Raw genomic sequence first — 27,071 nt, 5'->3', positions numbered from 1 at the left:
CCATCTATTTCGGCATTCCTGACTACCTGTAAATAGGTCTGTTATTCAGATTGTCATTTGTACTAGTTGTAACATCACATCTTACTGGTTCCCTCATTACTTGAAAAATTAGATGATGTCATTTTATATTTGTTTGAGTGTCTTGATTTTACCTTTTTAAAAAACTGCCCTTTAACAAATTGTAGCATAATTCTTTCATTATTGCTGTTACTACTAACACAATGACATTCGGAGCTAGGAGAGACTTAGGGGATCACCTATTCCAGTGCCTTTATTTATAGGTGGAAATTTAAAGCATGAGCACTTGACTCGTCCAAGGTCACACTCTTCCTTATTTTGAGTTTGTAAAATCTCGATATCTTCCTTTCATTGTTTACTTAAATAAAATGACAAAGCCATTAGATACGACTTCAGCTGTTGAGCCCAGTAGTTTAAACTGGATGCTGACCATTAGATCTCAAAAGGGAGAATTTACTTCTCTCCATACAAGGGAGCTATGCTGACAGTAGTGATGATTCTGCTTGTTCAGCCAAATTCTCATCCCTGTTCACCTGAACTCAAATCAGTCTGACTTGCTTTCAAGATATGACGAACTATTAAGTACACACAAAGACCTGTGGGTGAGATGGTCCCTAAAAGCTGATTATAATCCTACAAGGACCTTAGAAGTTTTGCCTACCCTCTTGAGGATCCCTAGGAAGCATTTGTTGTGTGTTTCAAAAAACAGAAGGAAACCAATTGGCACAAACTTTTCAAGAAATCTACTCAATCCAGTGTGAGTTCTTTCAATTCTCTATCAAAATTACCTGACAAATGGTTCTGGAAAATTTATCAAAGCTGATGTTAGCATCTAACTAGTTTAATTTCTTAATTCTAGACCACTTACTTATAACTAGGCTCAGAATTGCCCTTTATTCACTACGACAGGGAGAATTTTTTTTGTCAAGTTTTTTGTACATATACACATAAATAATCTTATTTATCTACCCTCAGAACTTAGTGTTAAAGCACTATTAATTTTTTTTATTTTTATATGTATTTCTAATCATATATATTCTAGGTCTGAAGTGAACTGAGCCAACTACTAGATTAGGTTCTTCTAAATCACAAAAACTGGTCTGAAATCATTGAGTTTATAGTTCTTACATGTTTTGGTCAGAAACGAGTAGCCTAAATATGTCCACAACTTTGAAAATCTATCTGCAGCTTTTATATTCAAGTATTTTAAGTTAAGATAAAGTGTGACTCTTACATAGCTTAAGGTTTTTCTTTTTTGGAATATAAGATTGGAATGGCCATTGAAAGATCACTTTGCCAACTTGCTCTCCTCATCTTAAGCTAGACCCCACCTGAACTCTTTTGGACATATGAAATTCTATCCTTCAAAAATATCTTGTTCATTCACGCATTCATTTATTATTTATTGCGTGCTTGCTAAATGCCAGATACTCTGATTGGCAGTGGTGATTCTGTATTAAAGAAGAAATGGATCCTGCCTTCAAAGAATTTAGTGGAAATTGTAGCTAAGGAACCAAGGAGTTATAATATTGAGTTGTACTTCCAACACGGCAGCCAATAGCCACACGTGGTTATTTAAATGATTTAAAATTAATAAATTAAAAATTCAGTTCCTCAGTCACACTGACCACATTTCATATACATATGTGACTAGTGGCTATCATACTGGACAGCACTGATGCAGAACATTTTCATCATCTCAGAAAGATCTGTCTTATCAGATAACACTGTTATAGAGCGATGGGAGCTAAAAGGGTGCCACTAGTAAATATTTATCTAACATTTATAACATGCCAGGAACTGACAATACAGAAATGAAGGGCAAGTCCCTGTCCTTGAGTCGTTGACAATGCAGTGGGAGAAGAAACAAAAGTGAGCTGATTATTATAATATAATCACTTATATGCTATACTAGGTGAGCCCAGCATGGGAAGAGATTTACCAGACCAAGACAGGGAGGAAGGGCGAGGGAATTGGCAAGCAGGGTCCGTCTAGAGAACAGCACGTTTATCATTAGGCAGCAGGGTGCGGAACAGTGACAGAGATGAGCCTGGAGGGTAGGCAGGGGCCAGCTGAAAAGTCTTGACCCAAGTTAAAGTGTTTGAACTTTATCCTGAAGCCATGTGAGGTCACTGAATTCTATTAAAGCTGAGATTTAATGCAATTCAATATGCTTTTCGTAATGGACATTCTAGCTGCAGTGTGGAGGATGCATTGGATGGAGAGTGAGACTGGAAGCAATGAAATGAGTTATAAAACTATCACCATCTGAAAAGCAACAAAGGCACTAAGACAGCTAGAAAGGCAAGGTAAAAAGAGTCAGCTTCAGGTGCTATTTAGGGGGAAACTATAGAACTTACTGATCAGTTGGGATGGGGGCATTCATTTTGTTGTGAATTTAGTGAAGGGAGAACAGGGTGACTTCAAGTTTCTGACTGGCACAATTTTTTGAATGATAATACCATTCACTTAGACAATATGGAAAGAAACACAAGAGTTTCTTTAGGGACATGTAGAACTTGAAGTACCTGGTACCTATGGGACTTTTAAGCTAAGATGTTCAGAGGGCAGTTCTATAAATGGGTCTCGATGTCAGGAGGGAAGGTGTGTACTAAAGTTAAGGGTTTGAAGGTAAGACAAATCATCTAGGAAGAAAAGTGTATTTTAAAAAATACCCAGGATGACAGCCTAGACAGCCAGTGGGGAGAGCAAAGGAAGAAGTGTTTAGAAGCAGCAGCTAGAGAGAAAGGAAGAAATGCAGGGACAGTAATGTCATATAAGCCAAAGGAGGACAGATTTTCAAAATAAAGGTGTTATTCTCTCCTCCTCCCAGACCAGTGGGCTGGGGTCCTTCCTGAGGCCTGGGCTGGGGTGTGGGAGGCCAGTCACCAGCATTGCCTGCAGCATGGCCCTGCAATGCTTGGGGTCCGTGGGGAAGCCTGAAGGATGTCATCACAGGGAAGCAGCCTTCATGCAGCCAAAGCCAAGCGGCCTCAAAGACTGAACATCAGTCCTGCCAGGGCTGGGCAGAGAGGAGTGGCCCAGGCTCAAAGCCAACTGGTAGGAGACCAGGAGACCTAAGGAGAAGGTTCAGCTAGTGTGGGAGCATAAGCTTTTGTCAGAAGGGAAGCCACCAGTAGGTGGCTGCCTGGGTTTTTAGCCAGTGCCTTGGGCCATTGGTCAGCCTGAGAGGGAACAGCGGCATTCGTAACATGGGGAGAGGTACTGAGAGGTTTTGAGTGCAGGCTCTGGATGGATAACTTTAGTCACTTATAGTGGCTGAAAAGAAATATGAGGGGGCTTCTAGGGCTGATAATGTTTGTTTCTTGATCTGGGTGCTGTTTTCAGTTTGGGAAGTCATTGAGCTGTATAATCACGTATGCATTCTTTTTGGCAGGTGTAGTTCAAGAAATAGTTTAAAAATTAAAAAGAAGTTCAGAGCTTGGAATTAGATTGACTGGAATCAACTCCTTTCTCTGTCATTTATGAACTATGCCATTTGGGACAATTTTAGAATCACAAGCCTACTTCACAAGTTTTGTTGTGAATACAAAATAATGTAATACAGTCTTCCCTCAGCATTCATAGGGGATTAATTCCAGAACCTCCTCGGATACCAAAATCCAAGGATGCTCAAGTCCCTTATATAAAATGGTGTGATATTTGCATTGAACCTATGCATATCCTCCCATATACCATAAGTCATCTCTAGATTACTTATAATACTTAATTTCCTCTTTTTCTATCATGAATGTAAAGGGAGAACAATCGATTGCTATATCCTGTGAAGGTCCTTCATTTCCTTGAACACTATTAATTCGCTCTTCAATGTTCTCTTGCATTGACTGAGTAATCTAATTCCTTTCAATCTAGTTCAAGGCTTTTTTTCCTCTTTATGATTTTCCATTTATTCTGAATTCATGAGTATTCTGGCCTTTGTAGCTTAATCCTGAATAGGACTCAATCAGAGAAGTTGAGATCGTTTTTGGTTTTGGTCTCTTGTCGTATATTCCTTTGTGTCTCTTCTAGAAAAATCATAAAGTTTAGAAAGAAAGATAAATCGCTCTATTGTACTGTAATATAATATCCACAAATAAGTTGCATATTTGACTTTATGGCCACCCTGCTATTTCATTCTTAGCTTTTACAGCATGGTGTTGATTTTCTAATTGTTTCCTAATTTGTTATTCATGACAAACCATCATTTTTTATTCTCTGCTCTTCAAGGTCAGTCCCAAGACGCTCTACCTTAAAGCTACAGCTCCTCTTCAATGTTGTATTTTACCTCCTTTTCCCCAATTTCCAAGGGAAATTTGAATTCTGATCCCAAAACTATACTTTTTCAGCATTTTGTTTAACATTTTAATTAATATTGGACCAAAGGCAGGACCATGTCTATTTGACTTTCTTGTATCAGTACCTTTTAGCAGTGCTACTGCAACTTTGACTGCTTTAGCAAATTGTCTAATTAAGTAATTTCCATAACATAGCTGAAGCATTTTCAAGTGAAACTCCTCATGAAGACATCAATCAACGTGTAGCTGCTAAAAACCAAGATGTGGATGAAGACCAGAATTTAAGAGACCAAATACAGCATAGGTTAGTTTAAGACTCAGTGCCTTGCTTCTTGTTTCTTACCCTTTGAACAGACTGACAACTAGTCACTTTGGAATAATCCGATCTAGAAAATAAATGTATTTCTTAGCGTTCAGTCTTTTACAGGTAAAACAAAACTAAGTAGCTTTGATGTTGAGTGAAATATTTATGTGTTAGCTTTTATATTCAGAGCACAAGTCATCATAGTCTGGGAAGAAAATAATTAAATCAGGCAACATTTCCCTTTATGGCTACATGAACTTACAAGCTATGTAAGCTTGTATATGGAATCCTAATTCAGCCCTCATTCAGCAAATGCCAAGGAAGATCATGGAATGTCAAAGAGCTAGGCATCAGATTATAGAGTGTAATTCTAAAACCATTTCTGTGTTACTAAAGTGAAGTTATGCTTAAAAAACCTTCTTTCAATCGTATGCAATTTGCTCATTGGAAAAAAAAATTAGGCAAAATTAGACAATTTTTTGAAACCTTGAGAACTCTAAAAATATGAAGTGAAGCAGGGAAGAGGAATTTGAGCTACGTTAAGCCTGTCTACTCTTGGAAGACAAGACTGTTTCAAAAATCATTCCAAGAGTATATTTGAGTAAAGCAAATAAGTCAGAACCATCTATAATTACTCAAAGGTCTCTTTAACTTCTCTAAGAAAAAGTAGATGACCTATGTGGCCCAGGCTGTAGCTACCATCAGAAGGGTGTTCAGAGTTTAGTCTGCTATGAGTATAGGTGATGTTTCCTTAGAGACATGAACCCACACTAAAGGTTTCCTGAAATGATAGAATTGCCAAATCTTCTTTTTCTCATTCATATACCTCAAAATATATGGCTAGACAGCATTAAATGATTTCTTCTTTAAAGTGGGTAGTATTTCATTGCCTGTAGATTTCTTAAAGTTGCTTTTTCAGATTTTTTTTTGGCAGCTTATGTTTTCATTACATACATCAGATAAATCATGCTTAATATTACTCTAATATTTCAGTCAATATGCTATATTCATATAACATTTGGGTTTTGCAGAATTGTAGGCTTCTTGGACAACTGGCCTTTATTGGAGCAATGGTTTACAGAGCCAGAAAACATTTTGATAAAAATTAATGCTGACATAGATAAACAGTCTTTGTGCCAAAAAGTAAAGGAAATGTTTATGACTGAAATAATGAAAAAAGAGAATAAAGGTAATTACAGTTCTTTATAATTTTGAGCTTACATAACGAAAATGTGTGGTTTTAATGAACTTAGGAGGAAGTGAAAATGCGATTGCAAATTTCTCTCTTCTCCTTGGATCATACTATCTATAAGTATCTTCTACCTCTGATTTTAGCTTTCCACTGAAAATGTTTCTAAATAAAAGATTTTTCTTTCTTCATTTTAATTTAATTTAATCAAAAGAGGTCATCTTGCTGAAAGGTTGTTTTCAGGTGAAAAAAATAGCAGAGTTAAAAATTAAGGGTGTTATAGAGAAGGGTAAAGATTTCAATCTGTTGACCTCAGCATTATAAGGAAACAAGGAGTGAATTATCCTTTTAGGATGAAAACACTAGGCAGATTATTCCCCCCAAATCTTCTTGTGTTGGTATGAATTTACTGACTATTAACTACTTATTTATAAGCCTGCTCCTGGGTGCATCTCACCTACATTAAACCAGCCCGACTTCCCTCCTCCTTCATTCAGCCAATAATAATTGCCCATTAACTTTTCATAGTATTATTGGAATTTGTTATTGAAAGGAATTTTAGTCTCATACACTGTCAATGCCAGACTTCAATGGAGATTTTACCTTTGAGAAATGAATTCAGAAATAAATCTTTCCCTTTTGTTTATCAATCACCCCTGACCATATTGACAACTGCAATTTCTTGGTATAATAAAAAATGGTCAAAATTAATAATATCACAAGGATTCTAAAACTGCCTTGGTAGCATGCTGTCTCCCATCCCTAGATTTATGACCTAACTACTGTAATCTATCAGTGAACTGACACCAAAATAGTGCATAAATATAAGCCACAGTCACCTTGGGGACCCAGGAGTTCACACTTAGAAAGACAAGCACCCACATCGAAGTGTCTGCTCCCCAAAAACAGCCATGTGAAGCTTTCAGACAAAACAAAAATTAACCCATATATTATATAAGAGGCTTAACATGTTATTTAACACTCAGAAATTAGGCTGAGAGGAGGGAGGAAACCTCTAGGGTCTTGATTGGGAGGCAAAAGCAAACTGATTCTGGGCTGTAGCTTCTAACATTTACCAATTAGAATCAGTGTTTTTGCCAGCTATCAGACTCACTTCAACATTTTCCTAAAGATTTTACATTCTGATCACTTATTACATTAACAGACGCTACTGCCACTTATTTAAGATTTACATTCCAATCAGTTAATTATTTTTAATAAATATTTTGTCATTAAAATAATAAACATTTACCTAGCCCAGTGCTCTGTATTAAACATCCTGATTAAGCTAAAAACAAAAAATAAAAGGATATGGTACTGCTACAAATATTCTGCTGTTTAAAAATGATCATAATATACTGTTAAGTAGGGAAAATCAGGTTATATTTAAATTGTCCCTTTTTTGTTTTTAAAAGTATGTCTATTATTAAATATGTAGGCACAGAAAAAAGTCTGACAATATATGCCAAGAAAAAACAAAATTCAACGCAGTAAATTCAAAGCTCTAACTGGCTTTGTTCAACTATTCGTGAACTGGGCAGCATCCCATCTAACAACTAGAAGGGCACTCCGTGGAACAGTACAAATAGAAGGCTTTTTTACATAGGAGGGTGGGGCAGGGAAGTCATTAGCAAAAAGGAAAAAAAAAAAAAGGGTCATTTTGGGCCAGGACATCTTCTTTTTGGAGGAAGGGAACTGCAGGGGTCTTTACCATGCAGATTGCCTCTTCTTTGCGGGGGTGGGGATATATAGAGAGGACCCACATGACAGATCGCCTCATTGGTGCCGACCAGAAAATTCCAAGCTGGTTGATTAAAATTACATTTCTGAAGAAGGTAGAAACTGCAACTGAGGCAGGTAGTAAGTCTAGGTTTGGTATCATGGGCTTTATTTAGCACAAGTGATGCCATTTGGGGCCTGTGGTTTTCTCTTTAGCTGTACAATCCTTGATGAGGGAGACAGAGGACAAAGAGACAACAGGAAATTTCTCTTCCTGATAATTTGTCTAAACTGTGGGAATTTTTAAAACAATAATTATATATCACTTTTATAATCAGGAAAAAAAATTCCAGTTTGAAAAAAAAAAATTCTAATAGAATGAAGCCTCCTTGCCTTGCTGAATTGAAAAGAATAATCTGAGAGCAAAGGGAGTATGGATAAAAAAGCCCATACATGGGGCTTCCCTGGTGGCGCAGTGGTTGAGAGTCCGCCTGTCAATGCAGGGGACACGGGTTCGTGCCCCGGTCCGGGAAGATCCCACATGCCGCGGGGCGGCTGGGCCCGTGAGTCATGGCCGCTGAGCCTGTGCGTCCGGAGCCTGTGCTCTGCAACGAGAGAGGCCACAACAGTGAGAGGCCGGCGTACCGCAAAAACAAAAAACAAACAAACAAACAAAAAAGCCATATATGGCTGCAGTTATTCACTGCCCCTGCTACAGGGGTAAAGTTATTAAATGAGTTAAAACATGCGAAGTGTCACACAAAGTGTCTCAGGAAGTCTTAGCTCCCCTCCCATGCTCTTCCTCCTTCCTGTGTTTAAGGCACACACTGGGAAGGGTGAGCCTGAATCCCGAAAGGCAAAGGGCCATAACAACGATAGGAGCCTAGACCTTCGGGAACCAGCCCTGCTCCGCCCCTTAAGCCCCTCGGGCTGACTGTCTGCTCTGCCTGGAGCACACATTCCCTGAACCTGTTCAAGTCTTTGCTCAGATGCCACCTTCTCAGCGGGTCTACCCTGCAAAGCACTCTGGTTAAATAAACTTTAAGAGTGGCCCCACAGCACTCCTGATCCCCTTTACTCTGTTCTATTTCGCTTCACAAGGCAGTGATTTTTCTCTTTTGTTTTACTTTTGTATCTCTGGCAACCACAACTGCACCTAGCATTGTTCGTATTATTATTATTATATTATTACTGACAGTACTAGTGTAGTTTTACCTTATTGTTATAACCCTTCCTTTTCTTCACGGCACAACTCAGATTCAATAAGTAGTTGCTGCATGAAAGAATGAAATGCTAAGACTTAGTTGTGTACTGAGCACCATTCTAAATGGTTCATATGTATTTACCCCTAGATGTCGGTGCCGCACATTTCTTTTCCCTTCCGTGTCCTCCCGACACCTTCTCTTTGTGCTTTTTCACCTTGTTTTTCCCCTGGAAATTTTGACATATTTTTTTTATTTTTCTATCGCAACACACCGGCTACTTCTAGATTGTTGGTTTTACACATGGCACAACAAGCCTTCCCACCTGATACGCACGCACGCACACACACACACACACACACATCATCCCCGTCAGAGGCATGGGAAGCTGTATTTCTAACCAGGCAGAGAAGACTTCAAATCTTAGTTTTAAGGACTGAATGATTTAAAGGAGAGCCCTAAAACATGAAGTTCGCCCTAATCCAGTAAGAGCAGTTTTATATTAATTTAGGTTTATCTTAGTTCAAGTGAAATCGTAGGTGCCCGGAGGCGCTAATAAAGGTCCATTCTTATCATCCTTTTGAAGTGAAAAAGAAATTAGAAGAAAAGGAAGCTGAGGAAAAAGAAGAAGTTTCCCCAACTGAGGCTACATCCCTTCTCCCCCCTCCTCCTGAACCAGAAAAAGAGAAGGAAGTCCACCGTCGGCGAGAGCGTTCCAAAACTCCTGCTGCAAAAGGAAAACCAGCATCAGGTGATTGACAGAACGATTTCTAATCCTGTTTGCCAGTTTCTCATTTTCATTTTAGAAAAGAATGATAAATTATAGTACCAGTCCATTTATCTAGATTCAGGCTTTGAGCAACCTCCAGTCTGCTCAGATGAAGAGGAAAAGCAGTAGTCACTGAGAGCACAGCTGTCACAAAGCAGAGGTACTTTACTGTGTGGGAAGGAATGTGGAGTCCTCACACCTAGATCTACTGATTAGAATAAGACCACAGATGAGAGGAGGGAAGGCGCAGAGAATACCAGAAGGAGCTTAGAGCAGATCAAGAGGACAGACATCTATTTGCAGAGTGATAGAGTTGTGTTTATGTAAAAAGCGAGACCATCTTCAGAAAATGAGAGTTAGCACAACCTGTTGTCCACAGGAATAAGGAAACATACCAACAGCATTCTTTAGAGACTAAAATTTATATGTAACTGTCACTCTTCAGTGCTATGTGATTATAAAAGACTGGAAACAAGCACCTGACATCTCAGTAAACTTGTATATTTATAATATATAACATACATGAATAGAGTTTGTATAGAGAATATTTTTTAGCTTAAGTTCTTTCTAGATCCTTAACCACTAAGGACCATTAAGTTAAGTGGTAGACAATATAACGACAAAAGTAAGATCCTCAATTGTTGAGATGTGTGATATTGGGAGAATGCCAGGATCAGTTTGGTGCTGTGTGTATGAAACAAATGTGGCTCTAGTGGCTGGTTTTAGCTTTGTAAGTAGCTGGCTGTGCAGTTACACAAGTCTACCTAGGTATTCTTGATATTGTGTCATGATTGCATTTCTAAACTCCATAATATTTCTACTTCATGGAGATTTGAGATGGGTCTGATTTTTTTAATTAGATTTATTAATATTAAACAAATTCATTTGAAAACTTTAATAACATATATTATGGTCTATTAAAGACCATTGTACTCCAATAAAATGGGGCTTAACTAAAGGCAAAATACGCAAATCCTAAAAAAATATTTTATCGTATGAAACAATAAAGGACAAAGCAATTAATTAACCATACATACTTTCACCGTTAGAAAAACAAAGCAGTGGTCTGAAGGACAAATGGAAACCTTAAAAATGCTGTTTAGCCAGGGAAGACAGTTTCCACAGAGGCTCAAGGGAGCCTGGAGTTACCCATCTAGGCCTTTAACCTATGGCCGTGGCCTCCCCTCCCTTTCCTCCCCTCGGCTTCACAGTCAGGAGTATCTGTGGATTGGAGCCATTCCCTGAAACCCATCTTTAGCATTTCTGGTTACAACACGGTTCGGTCTTTAAATTTCTTAACTTTGCTCATGACATTCAATAAAATTGTATACTTGAATACTGTGCATTGGAGGAATAATAAAGCTATTGTTGCTTCAAAGAGTGGTTGTATCTGTCTCTTTTTTCCACCAAGGGCAGGGTTAGTGCCTGATCTTTAAAAATATATAGAAGAATTAATCCCCAGGGGCCCAATTACTGCCTTCCAACTGCAACGCATCATTGCAAGGAGATCTCAGTGCTAGTAGTCGTTGATGAGGCAATAGCGCAGGCTGCGCTGCCCTTACAGCTCAGGGAAGCTGGGATAAATGATTTTAGGAAGGGAAGTTCCCAGGTTTGTTTATTTTTATATAAATGACTTACAGTTTTTTTCAAAAGAACATACTTGCAGAACTAAAAGCCTAAGGCTTCTGAACAAGCCCAAAGCAAATATCCAATTACAATCTCCTTTAAAAGTTGAGAAGAAAAGAGAAATTATTTCTAAAAAAAAAAAAAAAAAAGGTGGAAATAGGGTAAAGAAGGAAGCATAGTACACTGAGTACTAAGTCATTTTGTCCAAATATAGTTCTACATTGTATATGGGTCTGTTGACCTGAAACAAATAGACTGCCAGATATTTCTCCAGCAAGGATGGGTTTATGCAGAATTAGCAGGAAATTATAATTCGGGATCTGCAACCATGGTAAGCCATGTGCAAGTCTCCACATGACAAGGGAAGGAGAATGCTTCTATAGAGGGGAAAAGGAAGTTGGGAGGGCCATAGTACTTGATGAGTCCATGGCTTTTCATTGGCTGAGTCCTTGCCAAGAAAGAAGAGGAGTCTTCCTTCCTCCTGTTGGGCAATGCTGTCCTCTTAGGGCATGAGAGCTCCCCCTTCTGGTTTCCTGACTCTATTTATTTGTGCTTTCTGTTTATTAAATTTTTACAGCTCTGTATTTTATATCTGCTTCAAATGCACTTGAGATTAAATTTGAAAAACTTCACAGTTATGTCCCATTAAAGGGTTTATTATCAAGAGTACTACCAAATGTCAGAATTTAATTTAAAACTAAAGTTCTGAGTGTGACAAAGTATGGTAGTGCTTGCTATCCATGCTGCTAGGAATATATTTTGCAATTTCAGAATACATTTTGGAAATAATTTTTAAAAATAGGCAGAGTGCATGCTATCCCCAGCAGAAATTAGACTTGCTCACAATATTTTATAAGTTCAACATCTTAGGTGTCTCTATTTTTACCTTCTTTGCTGTTGCCTTTTGTTAAAGTTTAGAGCTAAATGGTTGGTTACCCAGAGTATTGTTATTAAAGGAACTAAGAGCTTATCTAGACTTTTTTATCAAGCTTATTTCTAAGAAAAAAAAAAAAGCAACTAATTCAAATGTTTGGATTTATTTATTTATTTATGAATGAGTTTGGTGTTCAACTATTTGGATGTTTAAAAGTCCTTTTATGGAGGTTAACAAAGTTTCAAGGTTAATCCTTCTTTCCTTCACTTGTCTTATTTCTATGGAATGTTGGTTTTTGGAGCTGAGATGTTTAAATGTAAGTGATATGAGTTATGTATTTACACATTCTTATAACTAACACTTCTAAATACAAAGAATAGGTCAGATGATCTCTCCATCACAAGCATTTAAATTGTCCCATATGTGCATTCTTCCAATGCAGGAAAAAAAAAAAAAACAAAACTGTAGCCCAGGGCAAAGGGAGGAAGACGATTGAACTTGTTTGGTAAATTATGTGGGATGTAGTGATTTTTTTCAAAGAACTAATTATTATTTGGGACATCTTATTGATCTCCAGCTCATCAGTTTCCCATTTTCCCCTTTCCAATATATTTTTGAATTAGATTCTGGGGAACCCAGCGTATATATTCCCAAACCATCCTTTGCATTACAAGTTACAGTCAATGCACAGTGGAATGTAGGAGTCACAAGGCAACCAAGTGTGGGGTCAATAGAAGTTCAAGAATGCTCCTTAGTGGTTATTTAACTCTTCTTCAAGGTGTTTTGGCATCATTCCTATCACAGACCCAGTTGTCTTACTGTATAGGGATCATTCCAGTGAACTATACCCAAATAGAGCCATCTGCTTCCAATGGACTTGTGACTAACTTTTAAGATTCTGCAACTATGTTGCACTAAAGAGTTTACAATCAAATTCACTACCAAATGTTGATATTAAGCTTAGGACTCAACTTCTCAATGTCACAAGATAGAATAGCACTATCAGGATTGTCATTCAAGAAATTTCAATGCACAGTCTGTCTTCAGATTAATTTTAACTCACAATAAAGGCCTAAACCATTTTAGGCAGTTCACAAATATAACTGTTTTTGAGAAATAGCATTTGATTGCTTACAAATCATAGCCCAGGATATTGAAGAAAATCATCAATGATAATTATGTGTTGAATTTTGTTTAGAACCCCCGCATGGTAATCGAGAATCTCTTCAGGAAGGTAAAGGGAAGAAAAGTGAAACTTCACTCAAAAGAAAAGGTACAGATCAAGATAGATATGATTAAATATAATTCTGCATTTTATAATTTTCAGTGAAAATAGCTATATTTATGTAGTAGTATACACTGAATACCTCTCTCAGGCATTTGTAAACCATAAGTCCTTGCCAATAAAACAGAACCTCAGTGTTTCTGTAGCCCGGGTCTTAGCAAAGGTCCTGCTGAGAAAAGTGATGCTTGTGAGGAACAATTTAGAGAATATCTAAGATACAGAATATCCATTCATCATAGATATTATAGGTGCTATCCTTGGGCTAAGCTATGCCATCAGAAAACTACATGCTGAACCATATTTTCTTGGGTCCCCCATAGAATTGCTTTCACTGATAAGCACTTTGATATAAAGTCCTCAACACAATAGCGGTGGAGGTAAAACATTTATTATACCAATAATAACCTGGTATTTTATTTGCTGAAGGGATAGTATGCCCATTACATCATTCAGTCACCCCTATGTGAAATCCTAGGTGGGAAATTTCATTCAGAATCAAGGAACTGGAAAATCTTTCTTCCTCTGCGTGGCTAGATAGTTAGCACCTCTAAATGATAGCACTTCCTTTTCTGTTTTGGCTGTCTAGAAGTACAGAAACAAACTAGTGTCTATAAGATTTTAGTATCTGCACAAGGACCTAGATCCCAGAGTCTGCTTTCTAATTCCTCTCCTGGTTTTGACCTTCTACTTTAAGTTGCATTTTTCCTGACCCTAATTTCTTTTTCTTTTTTCTATTTTATTTTAACTATTTCTGTGAAATAAGGAGGATAAAATTTTGTAAATAATTGATAGTTGGCAGAAGAAAATAGGCTTTAAAAAGCATATTAGTTAGATTGTACATTGAAGCTGCTACACCAACCAATGAAAGATTGAAATGCAGTTATGGACACATACAGTTGACTTTTGCAGGGTACATACAAAGGGGGTTGTCATGAAGTATGTACCTTTGTTTAATTTTTCATTACAAATTGCCAGTGTAGTAGCAGCCCAAGATTGTGCCATGTTCACAAAATGATGGGCTTAAAAGGATCTTTATTTTGGCATTTAAAGATGCATAACCATGATTCTCAAAGAATCTTACCCTTCTCTGATTATATGACCTGATAGGCATATATAACTAGAGTCACTGGTGAGTTAACACTGAGATGAAAAATTTACCTATAATTTTGGCTATAATTTATGCTCTGCTCTATCTCACCTGTTTACAAATAGGAGAATAATTTTCACATTTACATTATGCATCCCTTGTTTCCTTATTGTGATCAGCAAAAGCAAATGAAGGATCAGCATAGAATCATCAAAAATAGGAATTAAATATATTTATGCATATTAGGTGCCAAATCATCAAGTTAGACAGAATAATTCACATGCTTTGAGAGCATCCTTAGATGAAGGTATACACACTCAAACCATAAGCAACTACAAGTTCCACCAGTAAGATATATATTCACTGGAGTCATGCAGTTAGCTCAGTTTAAGTACCTCCAAAAACTTCCAAACATTTTTTTGCTTTTATTTTACTATTGTGTTTCTATTTCCATAAACACGATTTCTACTGTGCTCAATAATATTTGAAATAGGTAAACTCTCGATCAAGATTTAGAAGTCTTTCTTTTACATAGAAATGCTGTTGTTTTGGCATGTATAACAGAATTTCCTTCATTAAGAGGAAGTCTTAATGATTTTAATTCTTAATATTTGGAACTAATTCCATTGGGGGTGAACACTATTGATTGGTTATCTGTTTACCTCACAGGCTGTTTGACACCAATTATACTGAAAACATCTCTTATGGCTTGAGGAACCATCTCCTTTTTCCTTCCTTCAGACTTGTCATTGTTTCCTGCTATTGGCATCTTTGATTCATCCCTATTTTTCTCTGTGTATTAGATCAATCCCAACCTTCTCCCTCCAAAATCTTGACACTGAAATGCCATTTGCAATTGTATTTATGGTGTTCTTAAAGCATTTCTTATTATCTTCAACCATTTGCCATGGCCCCGTTTTACTCCTTCATAAAATAAGGGCTTTTCAACTCTATGACCTTACGTAGGAGGTGTTAATTAAGGGCTAAACGAAGAGTTTTCCTTAATCAACCAATTTCAGAAAATGCTGAGTTACACCAAATTAAAATGTTTTTCATCTCAACTGAGATAGATGTCGATATAGATATGTATCTCCTGTAATCATCTATCTCTAAGGCAGTAGGAGATACACTATGTAATATCCCAAAACACTGTGGCTGCAGAACTCTCTCTTGGAGGGGTAATCCATTGGGACTAGAGCTCTGTGGAATAAATGTTTGGAAATCATGTCCTCTTTAGTTCTTCTGGCCTGCCCATGTATTAGTATTGGGACTGTCCCAGTGCTTGCCTTCTGATCTGACTTAAAGTTTAGGTGCTATCAGGCCACGTAGCGATAAATGTTATGTCAATGTTTTAAACATTAATGACATTTAATTGGAAAGACATGGAAGAACAGAGAAAAAAGATGAAAGTGAAATGGAATTGAAATATCTAGATGCATCGACTAACATGGTGGCTCTTTAAGCCCAGTCCTGTACCAGCAGCATCTGCATTACCTGGGAACTTATTAGAAAAACAAATGCTTGGTCCCACCCCAGACCTACTGAATCTGAAACTCCTGGAGGGGCCCAGCAATTTGTGTTTTAATAAGCCCTCTAGGGAATTTTGGTGATCCCTAAAGTTGAAGAACTACTATATTGATGCCCAAGACTTTTTGTTCTATTCTAGCCATTGGAATATCAGAAACATTCAGTTTTTTCTAACGTATTACTTCTAATATGTCCTGTTCCCCAAAATATTGAAGTTGGATTACAATTTTAAAAACAACATGTATATAACAATACTTTGAAATAGAAATAAAAAGCCCTAAGGTTTTCTAAGATTAATTTCTAAAATACATTTTTTATCACCTGGGACCTTAAACAGAGGAGAGTATGTGGTGCAATGTACAAGGTCTTAATAGAATTTAGAGCACATGCAAAACACATTGGGTTTCATCTGAAAGTTGACACCACACATCAGAAAGTTGATGATTAATTTACAATCATGGTTCAGATATCAAAATTCAACAATCTCCTTTGATAACATAATTCATAATCATAGTTACAAACTACCTCTTATGGAGTACCTACCCTAAGCCAGGCACTATACAAGATAATTTTTATATTCTTGTATAATCCTCATAACCACCTGTGAAGTATGAATGATCATTTCCCACTTCAAAGACGAGGAAATGGAGAGTCAAAATAAATAAAGTAGGGCTTCCCTGGTGGCGCAGTGGTTGGGGGTCCGCCTGCCGATGCAGGGGACACGGGTTCATGCCCCGGTCCGGGAGGGTCCCACGTGCCGCGGAGCGGCTGCGCCCGTGAGCCATGGCCGCTGAGCCTGCGCGTCCGGAGCCTGTGCTCCGCAGCGGAAGAGCCCACAACAGTGAGAGGCCCGCGTACCGCAAAATAAATAAATAAATAAATAAATAAATAAATAAGGTAGTGTTTTGTTAGGAATCATTAACCTATGAGAAGGGGAAGTTAGGGCCTTTTTACACTTTGGCGAATGTCATCAACACTCCATATTAACTCTCAACACTATTCTCATAGCTTCCCTGGATTTTGCCTTAATACCATCATCTAATATAAATGAGTTAAATAATATTATTTATACTCTTTAGTATGAGTCTTTCAATGAATCGACTTCTCAGACTGTAGCTTTTAATAAAATTTTCACCACAAGTAGAACAATTAAATTGTAATGCAATGTAAATAGAACACAGTCTTAAAATCAATTTATGAGCCAAGCAAATAGTATTAAAAGAACTACTCTAAAGCTTGCAAATTTCTAAATATCAATCTAATGAACACTTTTGAGCATGAATTACATCAACAGACACTAAAAGGCAATAAAGTATGACAGTCAAATGCACGGACTCTGGAGCCAGCCTGCCTGGGCTGACATTCTAGCTCTGCCATTTACCATACAAGTGACCTAGGGCAAGTAACTTGACCTTAGTGAGTCTCAGTTCTCTCGTATGTAAAATGAGGTCATAAAAGTAACTTCTCTGTGGCTGTAGTAAGGAATTAGTAAAACTACAAAAAAGCAGCTGGAACAGAATCTGGCTCAGAGTAAATGGGGCTAAATAAGTGTGGGATATGATTATTGACTCCAGACCAAGTTATTAAAGACTGTGGGCAAAAAGGGGAATCCTTTGCAAAATTGACTTAAGGAGTTTCCAACGCTTATCACTGAGTATAATTATACTAAAATCGGGTCCTGTAAAGGATTCCAAATAACCAGTCCTCATTACTTTATAGTTGTCCACGTTCCATATCTCCAGCTCCACGTAGACTAACAACATGAACTCTAGGACACCAAGGAGAGAAAACTTTTCCAAAATACCTTCAAAATAGCGATTTAGAGAATAAGCTGATTCATGTTCCATCTCTGGCTCCTTACCTGGCACTGACCTCTTTCTCTTCCTGGCCACGTTGCTGCAGAGCAGAAATTTTCATCTTATCCAAGCCATCCTGAGTCTCCACTTCAGTCACCAACCAGAGTCGTTTTTCGCTGAACCAAGACAATAAGAAAGCCATCACTGTTAACCCGTCTTCTAACTTCTACCTAGGGAAGCCCTTAATTAAGCCAGATCCTACTAGGAAATATTTTAGGACTGAAAGGTAATAATAATGCCTTTCTTTAAAAAAAAAAATCAGACTTTTTGCATCTTTTCCTTCTTCCTACAATCCTCTCATCTCCCTGAGTAGTGCCAACTTAATCTGAAAGTGTTCTAGTTTTCTTAATGTCCTCTCATCAATTGATGGAATTTATTCTTACCTTTACTGAGCTCCTACTATGTTATTTTCTTTGCTCAAGCCTATTGCTCTATAGTTTCAACTTTGACCATTTCTTTACAGATAAAATGATTAAATAAATCCCATGTCCTAAAATTGCATTTTTCTTTTGATCTTATTTTATTTATACTTGTTCTCGCTCCACGTGCTTCTGTGTAATACCGTTAGGTTCTTATAACTGGACAAAAAAAAAAAATTTGCTAAAATCTATCTTTACTCTATGCTAAGCATAGATTACTCTCCAGAATTTTATGCATGAAGAATGGCCACACTGAGGACTCAATAATCCAGCTTCCAAATGAAAACAAATATCTTATTAGAAACTGAAGTCTTCATATGGTTGCATGGGTGGTGCAAGGAATGACCCTCATGACATTTGACATGTCGATAGATTTTGTTCAAAAGTGGCATCTACTTTCACTCACTGTGACCTAGATACATTTTTATTCATTCAAATCTTTTACCCTTGCATTTTCATTGTTAACAATTAGATAAAAGTTAAATGAGATCAAAGCACATCGTCCAAAAATGTTCCCTGGCTCCCTTAGTTTTCGCGGAATGATCACGATACGTAAGAAAAGAAGAAAAAGGAACTCATTCCAGTCCCACGTTTATAATTACAAAGTTCTCCTTAGGAATTCTCCTTTGAGAAATTCATCTTAAAGTGGCCATAGTGCTGTCACTTTTATTTCACCAGAGATTCAGTTCAGAGAATGAAAAATTATCATATAGAAAAATATACCAAGTTATGAACATTTTTGCTTTTCACCTGAATAAAGATGCTCTTAAATTTTTCTAATTAAAGATACCTAGATGGAACGTTAAACTTGTAGATGACGAGTACTGGTTTTAATTGTGTAAGTAGAAGTCACTTAAACTGTTCATATGACATAATTAACAATATCCCCTTTACTTATAATCCATATATTTTAAACTAGTATAAAAGTGGAAGATGTATTTACTTTTCTAAACAGCATTATCATTAAATAGTACTCAAAGAAATATATTCTGGGGAAAGAAATGCTGCAAATTCTGTAGGCATCTATATAAACTGCATCTAAAATCTTAATAAGGAAACTGAAAGTAAGTGGAATTTAAACAGTGAATTTCTAAACTATAACTTTGATCCTTTAAGGAAATATCAGTGCTTTCTGAGCTAAGGTAGTTTATTCGGTCACAGGATCTTTCAGACCATAAGGGTACTGCTTAGCGGGTCTGGACTCCTCCCTGGATGTTCTCACAGAGAGTGGGGCACACGCCCTTTCTGGATTCTCAGCTGAAATTAGGCCTCTTTCTCTTCCTCCTTCCCCACCTCCTTTCTTTCTCCCCCTCCTTCCTCTCCCTTTCCATTCCCTCTCCGTCTCTCCCCTCCCTTCTTATCCCCTCCCCCTCATGCCTTAATTCAGCCAGACCTACGGCACGGCAGTCGCCTTCCTCCCTACACCCTGACTGTACAAAGAGATATAGATTCCCCTCTCAGAAGCCCTCTGCCTCATCCAGGGAATGTGGGAATATTCAGGAGGCACCCTTTCTCCTCCCCTACATCCCTCACTGACTCCTACAATAGCATTCTTTCTCCCTGCTCCTGCCCTGGGTTTCAAAGAACACCAAGAGCACCGCTCCTGTTACAGCTACTCTCTTTCTCATTCAGGGTGAGCGTTTAGTTTGCCAGTTTTTGCAGTAGTAAATAAAATACACTTTTCTCTGGCGCCTAAACTTTGTAAAACCTGTGTGTGCATTGTGGAAGCAAGGACAGAGATGAAAATAAAATATCAAGTTGTTTTCCATAGCTAATTGGACAAGAGAAGTTGCATTTGCTTTAGAAAAAAAAATTGCTTTTGGTATTATTGGTTAATTTGGGGGCTATAGAGAATGACTTTTTTTATTTTTTATTTGATAAGGCTGCCCAAAGTTGCTTAAAAAGTAGTTAATGAATTGCCTGAGACCCATGGCACCATAGGTTTATCCATCCACCACAATCTGGTCCCATTCATCTCCTTGTAATGGCACAATTTAATACGCATGTTTAAGGTTCTCCCAGAGGAAAATCTCCAGGAGGGAAAGTTCCAGTAAAGAAATCACCTGCTGACTCTACAGATGTGTCACCTGCTCCAGTAGTGCCACCCCCATTTAAGCCAGGATCAGAAGAATGGGTTTATGTGAATGAACCAATTTCTGAGGTACGGCAGGTTAGACTCAAGCTGGAGAATGTGTTCTTTCTCCTTTTTATAGGAAGATTCACACCATTATTTGCACCATCCAAAAGGCCTTTTGTAGCTGGTGATACATATATTCATCAAAAAGCCGAGGTGATCTGTTGAGAATACTCATTGAATCACATCCCATGCTTTCTTTCCTCCCTAAAATTTCTGAGTCATGCTTTGAGCGGCTGTTGAGTGCTGCAATCAGGGGAACAAATGGGTTCTTTGAGGGCCAATTTTCACCCCAGGGACAAGCAGAGATGCAGTTTCCTGGAAGAATATCTTCCCCAGAACACATATCCAGCAAATTACAGCCCTCCAACCATGCTGTCATGCCCACATCATAACGCTTTCAAGTGAAGTTTAACCCCTGACTTTTTAGAAATAGAAGGAAAATTTTGAAGCTAACTAAACTAATAAAAGAACAGAGAGCTATCTGGCCTCAGCTCTTTAAATGGGTACCTTAGTGTCAGGCAAGGAGACGCCCAGGTGAGCCCTGGAAGCTCCATTCAGTTCTTTATGCTCTGACAGCTGCAAAGCCCAGTTGTCACCGAGGCAAATTGGGCTGCTTTAATAGATAAATCATCTTGGGACAATCACACAGAATGGTCTTTCTTTTAAAACTTTTTAAAAGACAAAGAGTTTTTTGAAAGACTCAGTCCCTGTCTTCTTAACTCTAGTCCTCCATGGTTTCTTACTCTCAAGAACTTTTAGCCCTGACCATCTGTGCCAGGCACTTGAGACCCAATCATGAATTGCAATTATTATTGAACATTCCTAGGGAAATGTCTTACTTATCTCCTCAATTAAATTGTAAACTCTATGGGGGAGGGTAGGAACATGTGGGACAATTCACTGTATTCAATACAGAATCAAATACATTGAAGAGTATGTTAGACATTCTTGATAAGGCTTTTTTTTTTTTTTTTTTTTTTTTTTTTGCGGTACACGGTCCTCTCACTGTTGTGGCCTCTCCCGTTGCGGAGCACAGGCTCCAGACGTGAAGGCTCAGCGGCCACGGCTCACGGGCCTAGCCGCTCCGCAGCATGTGGGATCTTCCCGGACCAGGGCACGAACCCGTGTCCCCTGCATCGGCAGGCGGACTCTCAACCACTGCGCCACCAGGGAAGCCCGATAAGGCTTTGATGAATTAATTAGCATTGAGGGAGAAATTAGAACAGAAAATATTTGAAGATAAGAACATTAAATGATAGAATTACAGATGTGTGTAATTACTATCACTCAGCCAAATAGTAGCTACTTTGAAAAATAAATATATTCAAGAACTGTCATAGAAGCAGGATACAGAAGTGGTTGTTGGGAAGGAGATAAAATGATATTATTTGGTAGGAGTTGGAGAGTGAGAGGCCACAGCGGTGAGAGGCCCGCGTACCACAAAAAAAAAAAGTATCTTCAATTTTATTTCAATTTGATTACTTCTTATTTTTCATTGTTTATTTGCATCATTAAAGATAATGTAAAAGAAACTTTCTGATTTTCATGGTGCACTTTACAGCAAAGGTAAAACCTCAAGGGAGAATTCAGAGAAATACCTCATCATCACCCTGACAAAAACCCTAGGTGTTCTCCAACTTAGGCAAAATGTGAGGTCTGTGATTATTCAATTCACTCATTCAATAAATATTTCTTGAGCACTTACTATGTCCCAGACATTGTGGTAATTATAGGAAAAACTGTTTAGTGGTGAATAAAATAGTAATTCTTCCTGTTTTTATGAGACTGCTGTTCTAGAGGTGAATATAGACAAATAAATAAGCAGTTATAATTAATGCCATCAGTTCTCTAATGAGAGAAGTACAGGGTGCTAAGGTGGGACCTCAGTACTTCAGAGGATGACCCTATACACTTGATGGATCAGGGAAGGATTTCTGAAAAAAAATATGTCTGCGTTCAGACATGAAAAATGATTTGAAATAGGAATTAGCTGGGGGAGGGGGAGCAAGGAGGAGCAAGAAGTTTCACAGAGATGCCTTAAGTGGCTGCAGTTGCAACTTGATCTTCTTGCTTAGTAGTGCCCTTTTAACTCAATTACACAGAAGAATTTTCACTTTGAAATTATGATTTTTATGCTTTACCATTTTACAGGAAATACGATCATTTTTAGTACCTTACTGGAAACTGATAGAAAATTCCTATATAAATTCCATCAAAACAGTACTCAGGCACCTGAGAGAAGGCCAGCATATGGTGATTGCTTACTTATATGATATTAGGTAAGTAAAGTTTCCAAAGTTACAACCGTGTAGTTTACAGGCAGGACATATAAGCTCCATCTGATTCTCTGAATGCCTTACAGAACAGATTTCCAGCAGTTTCTAAGGCGTCCGGACCACAAGCAAGATTTTGTATCTCAGTGGCAGGCTGATTTCAACTCTCTTCCTGATGACCTGTGGGATGATGAGGAAACGAAGGCTGAACTACACCAAAGAGTGAATGTAAGGGAATCCATGACCCGCGGGGCCAGAGTTTCCACACTCAAATCTTGTACTTCAAAAGCCTAATTCAGGGCTTCCCTGGTGGTGCAGTGGTTGAGAGTCCGCCTGCCGATGCGGGGGACACGGGTTCGTGCCCTGGTCCGGGAAGATTCCCACATGCTGCGGAGCGGCTAGGCCCGTGAGCCATGGCCGCTGAGCCTTCACATCCGGAGCCTGTGCTCCGCAACGGGAGAGGCCACAACAGTGAGAGACCCGCATACCACAAAACAAAACAAACAAACCAAAAAAGCCTAATTCATCCCCTTCTTACTCTCATGAGGTGTGAGGATGAGGGGAGAAATGGTTTGAACACTGACCTTCCGACTTTCAAGAACAATTGCTCTTCTGTACTTTGAGTTCAGAATGAGAATATGGTAGCCAATGCTTCTGGAAGGAGAAGCCAAGGCCAGCGGTGCAAGAGCATTCTGGGCATCTACTTTGTAGACTCCTAACCCTTTTGTTGGGTCATGTAAGTGTGTCCAAGCCTGGTATTAAGTACGTGCCTCTCTTGGATACAGTTATATGGTTGGTTGATGTCAGGGAGAAGGGGAATAGGGAATATCCCAGAAAGCCTGAAGTGTTGCCTCTATCGAATAGATCTCTTGAGGGAAGGTACCAAATCTCATACATCTTTGTATTCCAGCAGCACAGTGCCTGGCACTTGGTAGACAGGCAGATTTTGATAAATTCATAAGTATATGATAAATTCAGAGTATATTACCCTGATGCTTTAGAAAAGGTCCTCTGATGTACAAGAAGCCTAATTTCAATCTCTCACCTTTTGTCTTTCCTGTGTAGATTTACAGAGCCCCTTATCCTGTCAGGGGAATTCTTTCCCCTTCCACAACCTTAAGTATAGGCTACTAGTAGTCATATCTGATTATAATCTCAGTATTTATTTGTCAACGACAACAAATTCCCAAGCTCTACCCCATGACCCATTCATCTGCTCTGTGAATATTTATTGAGCTCTACCATGGTCCCGGCACTGCTCAAGGGGCGGGGGGGGGGGGGGGGGGAGACAATTTACTGGAAGATGAGAAGAGGAAATGTATGGTAACCAAAATCAGCCCTGCCATGCACATCAGTCCTGGGGGGGGGGGGTTCAACACTGAACAAAAAGCCTATGACCTCAGGATGTTTATGTTCTGGAGGCCAGAATGCAAAGGATAAGCAATAAACAAGTAAATGTATAGCGAGTATGTCACTGATAATATGAGCTACGTGAAGGAGGAAAGCAGGGCAGGGAGGGAAGGAACGTTGATGTACCATTTAGTATATGGTAGTTGTGGAAAGGCCCACTGAGAAGGCAATATTTGAGCAAACTCAGGACAGGAGAGGTTGAGTGAGATAAGCCATGCAGATTTGGGGAGGAAGAGTGTATCAGGCATAGGGAAAAACGAAGGCACTGAAGAGGTAGGATTCTTGGTGTGTTTGAGAGCAATTGGAAAACCAACTGGGAAGCTATTGAAATTAAGTGAAGGCATTATGGTAACTTGGATGACCAGGGTGCTGGAGGGTTTAATCCAGAAGGTATTGCATTAATCAATGTCCCAATAAACTGAAGTCTTTTACCTGTTCTTAGACATTCCTAAAATGGTAATCCTAAAACATATCTGCCTTTCCTATCTCCTTCCTGCCTATTCACAATCCTGGCCCTCCTGTATTCCAAAAGTACTATAGACAGATTAGATATTTAAAAGAAGCAGAATTGGAAATGACAAATCCATAATCCTATTTGCCAGTAGTTAACCTCTTTATTCCTGGTAATATTCCTTGTTCTTGGCTTCTTTCATTCCAATCCTAAGAAGTTAATGGAAAGGTTCTGCTATCATGTTGTCCTCACTTTACCATTAGAAAACCAAGCCACAGAGACACTGGTACTTGCTAAGGCCTCCCAGTGAGTCGGGAGCAGAAAGAGAGCTAGAAACAAGGTCCCAGGCTCCTGCTTTCGTACTTTCTCCTCAACTGCTTCCTCTCCTGTCTTTTTAAAATGCATAGATGTTTGAGGAGCAGAAGTCAGTCCTCACTGGATGTCTGATATAGCATTTGTGGAAAGACCAGGGAGACGTCAAGATCAGCTCTAAAAGAATGGCGTACTGTTCTGATATTAGTGTATAGCTCTAAAAATGCCTGTGATGTTTTCACTTCATGTGAAGCCCCCACAAGGTAACAAACCAAAATGCTAAGTGTTCCATAAACACAGTATCACAGAAGTAAAATCCACTATAGGCACTGGAATCAAACTGCTTGCGTTCGAATTCCTGACTTCACCGCGCTGAAACCATAGGCAAGAGACTCAACATCTCTGGGCATCACATTTCTCATCAGAAACTTCTCCCTTGGTTACTGTGGGGATTTGTGAAGTAATCAACGTCAGGCACTTAACACAATGCCCAACACACAGTAAATGTTCAATCAATTATTATGATCGTGAAAACTGTCAAGTTTTATTGGACTGTATATATTTTCTTAATGGAATTTTAATTAAACAGATATTTCATTGCTATGAATAAGATTATGATACTGTTTATAACTGAGGAATTATTGTGTGCTAAATACTGTGCTGAGTGCTTTATAGGCTTAGGCTAACTGCAGCACATCCAAAGGGTAAATAATATCCCCATTTTACAGGTCAAGGAACTGAGCCCTAATCTAGTGGTACAGACAAGACCACAGGCTCATATCCTGTCTCTACCACTTGCTCATAATGTGACTTTAGGAAAATAACCTCTCTGTGACTGACTCAGTATCCTCATCTGCAAAATGAAGAAAATAATAGGACCCGAGGTGGTTGTGAGGCATTAAATGAGTCAATATAAGTATAATGACTTATATTCTGAACACTGACGCACATAGAAAGGTATCATCAACATTATTCCTCAGGATCTGGTAAGTGGCAGAGCTCGGATCTTTAAAAGATGCTTTTTTCACTGCTAGCTCTGTAATACAAAGCTTATTTTCAGACAATCCTATTAAGCTCAGACCCTATTTCTTGGAGAATGACATGCTCCACTCATGATTAATTAACAAGCCTATGCCCTCGGATTCAATAAAGCAGCATATTTCTTACACCAACAATACACCATTTCCTCAAAAATTCCCTGAAAGGTCTTTTTTGGCCAATCAAATCTTCTGAGGAAGGATTAGAATACATAAAACATAGCCCCCCATGAATAAAGTAAACTGTGGACCTGGGCACAAGTTAAGGCCTGACAGAGTAGAAGCAAAATAAACATTTGTTTACCAAAGCGATAAAATATATGAGTGTATTAGGTCTAAATTTTCTTCAGACACATTAAGACAGGCAAAGGATTTTAGTTTTATTATACGGAGGTCATCTGAGCTGTGATTCTGAAGCCTCACAGCAGTGTTTGTGTGCAGGATTTACGGGACCGCCTGTGGGACATCTGTGATGCCCGCAGGGGAGAGGCAGAGCAGGAGTGTCTGGACATCATTACCGAGAGCTGGTTGCAGGACACGATCGGAATCGCAATGAACCATTTCTTCTCACTGATGCAGGTAAGAGCGGCCAGTCAGGATGACACAGACTCTTCTCTCCATGGCCACGTCCGTCCTGTAACCACTCCTCTGGGAATGTGAGGGGCTTATTTTACTCACAGCACTCTGCCCAGCCTGAGCTCCAACTTGCCAAGGGGCTTAGCTGAAATAAGCCATTCTGTCCCCGGCCAAACAAACACCAGAACTGGTAGCATCTCAAGCTACAACCCACCAGCTGTTTCCAGGTGGCCTAGAGCTGTGGAGGGGACAGCAGAGATGGTGTCTGTCCTGGGTCGTTACCATGCCAGCCTCTCCCAGCGGACACCCAAAGTGTCCCCGGGAAAGCAGCCCTGCCACAAGAGCGTGGGCTGGATCAGACTCAGCAGGCACTTGATTCCTGAAAAACGTTTGTGTCCAGACTGGAAAAATAGACCATTCATCAGAACAATCTGATTAATTTATTTTTGCAGCCCGTTAAAATAATGAATTGCCCTGGACAAGTTGGAGAGACAGACGTTGATTTTATGCCAAGGTATTGTCAACAATAGGGGAGAGAGCACAGACTAAGTCTGGATACCCCGCTCTGCCAAGAATAAGGGCTGGAGGGTTTTTAAGAACTGGGGCAAGGTGGGGTGTCATGCACAACCTGTGTTGCTTGACTGGCCTTGTCTAAAGGAAAAGTAAACTTTCCCCTCTCTCTTTTTTTTTTTTTTTTTTTTTTTG

At 38.8% G+C, this 27,071-nt stretch overlaps 1 protein-coding gene across 1 annotated transcript in view; it reads left to right on the top strand.

Annotated features, from left to right (window-relative positions):
- The window catches only part of SPEF2 (sperm flagellar and cilia associated 2), a gene marked incomplete at its 3' end in the record, with an annotated part of 107,407 nt that extends 81,038 nt beyond the window's left edge, over nt 1-26,369 (top strand). Inside the window, exons 16-23 of the mRNA XM_007466842.1 lie at nt 4,509-4,617; nt 5,649-5,806; nt 9,314-9,478; nt 13,195-13,269; nt 20,183-20,331; nt 22,459-22,586; nt 22,670-22,808; nt 26,232-26,369. Coding sequence (XP_007466904.1) covers nt 4,509-4,617; nt 5,649-5,806; nt 9,314-9,478; nt 13,195-13,269; nt 20,183-20,331; nt 22,459-22,586; nt 22,670-22,808; nt 26,232-26,369 — 1,061 coding nt within the window. The remainder of the gene's footprint in view (nt 1-4,508; nt 4,618-5,648; nt 5,807-9,313; nt 9,479-13,194; nt 13,270-20,182; nt 20,332-22,458; nt 22,587-22,669; nt 22,809-26,231) is intronic.
- Nucleotides 26,370-27,071: the final 702 nt, after the last annotated feature.

The sequence above is a fragment of the Lipotes vexillifer genome, unplaced genomic scaffold, assembly GCF_000442215.2.
Source record: "Lipotes vexillifer unplaced genomic scaffold, Lipotes_vexillifer_v1.1 scaffold647, whole genome shotgun sequence".
Classification (NCBI taxonomy): Eukaryota; Metazoa; Chordata; class Mammalia; order Artiodactyla; family Lipotidae; genus Lipotes; species Lipotes vexillifer.
The sequence above is the reverse complement of the archived record's forward strand: the minus strand, read 5'-3'. Positions and strand labels throughout refer to the sequence as shown.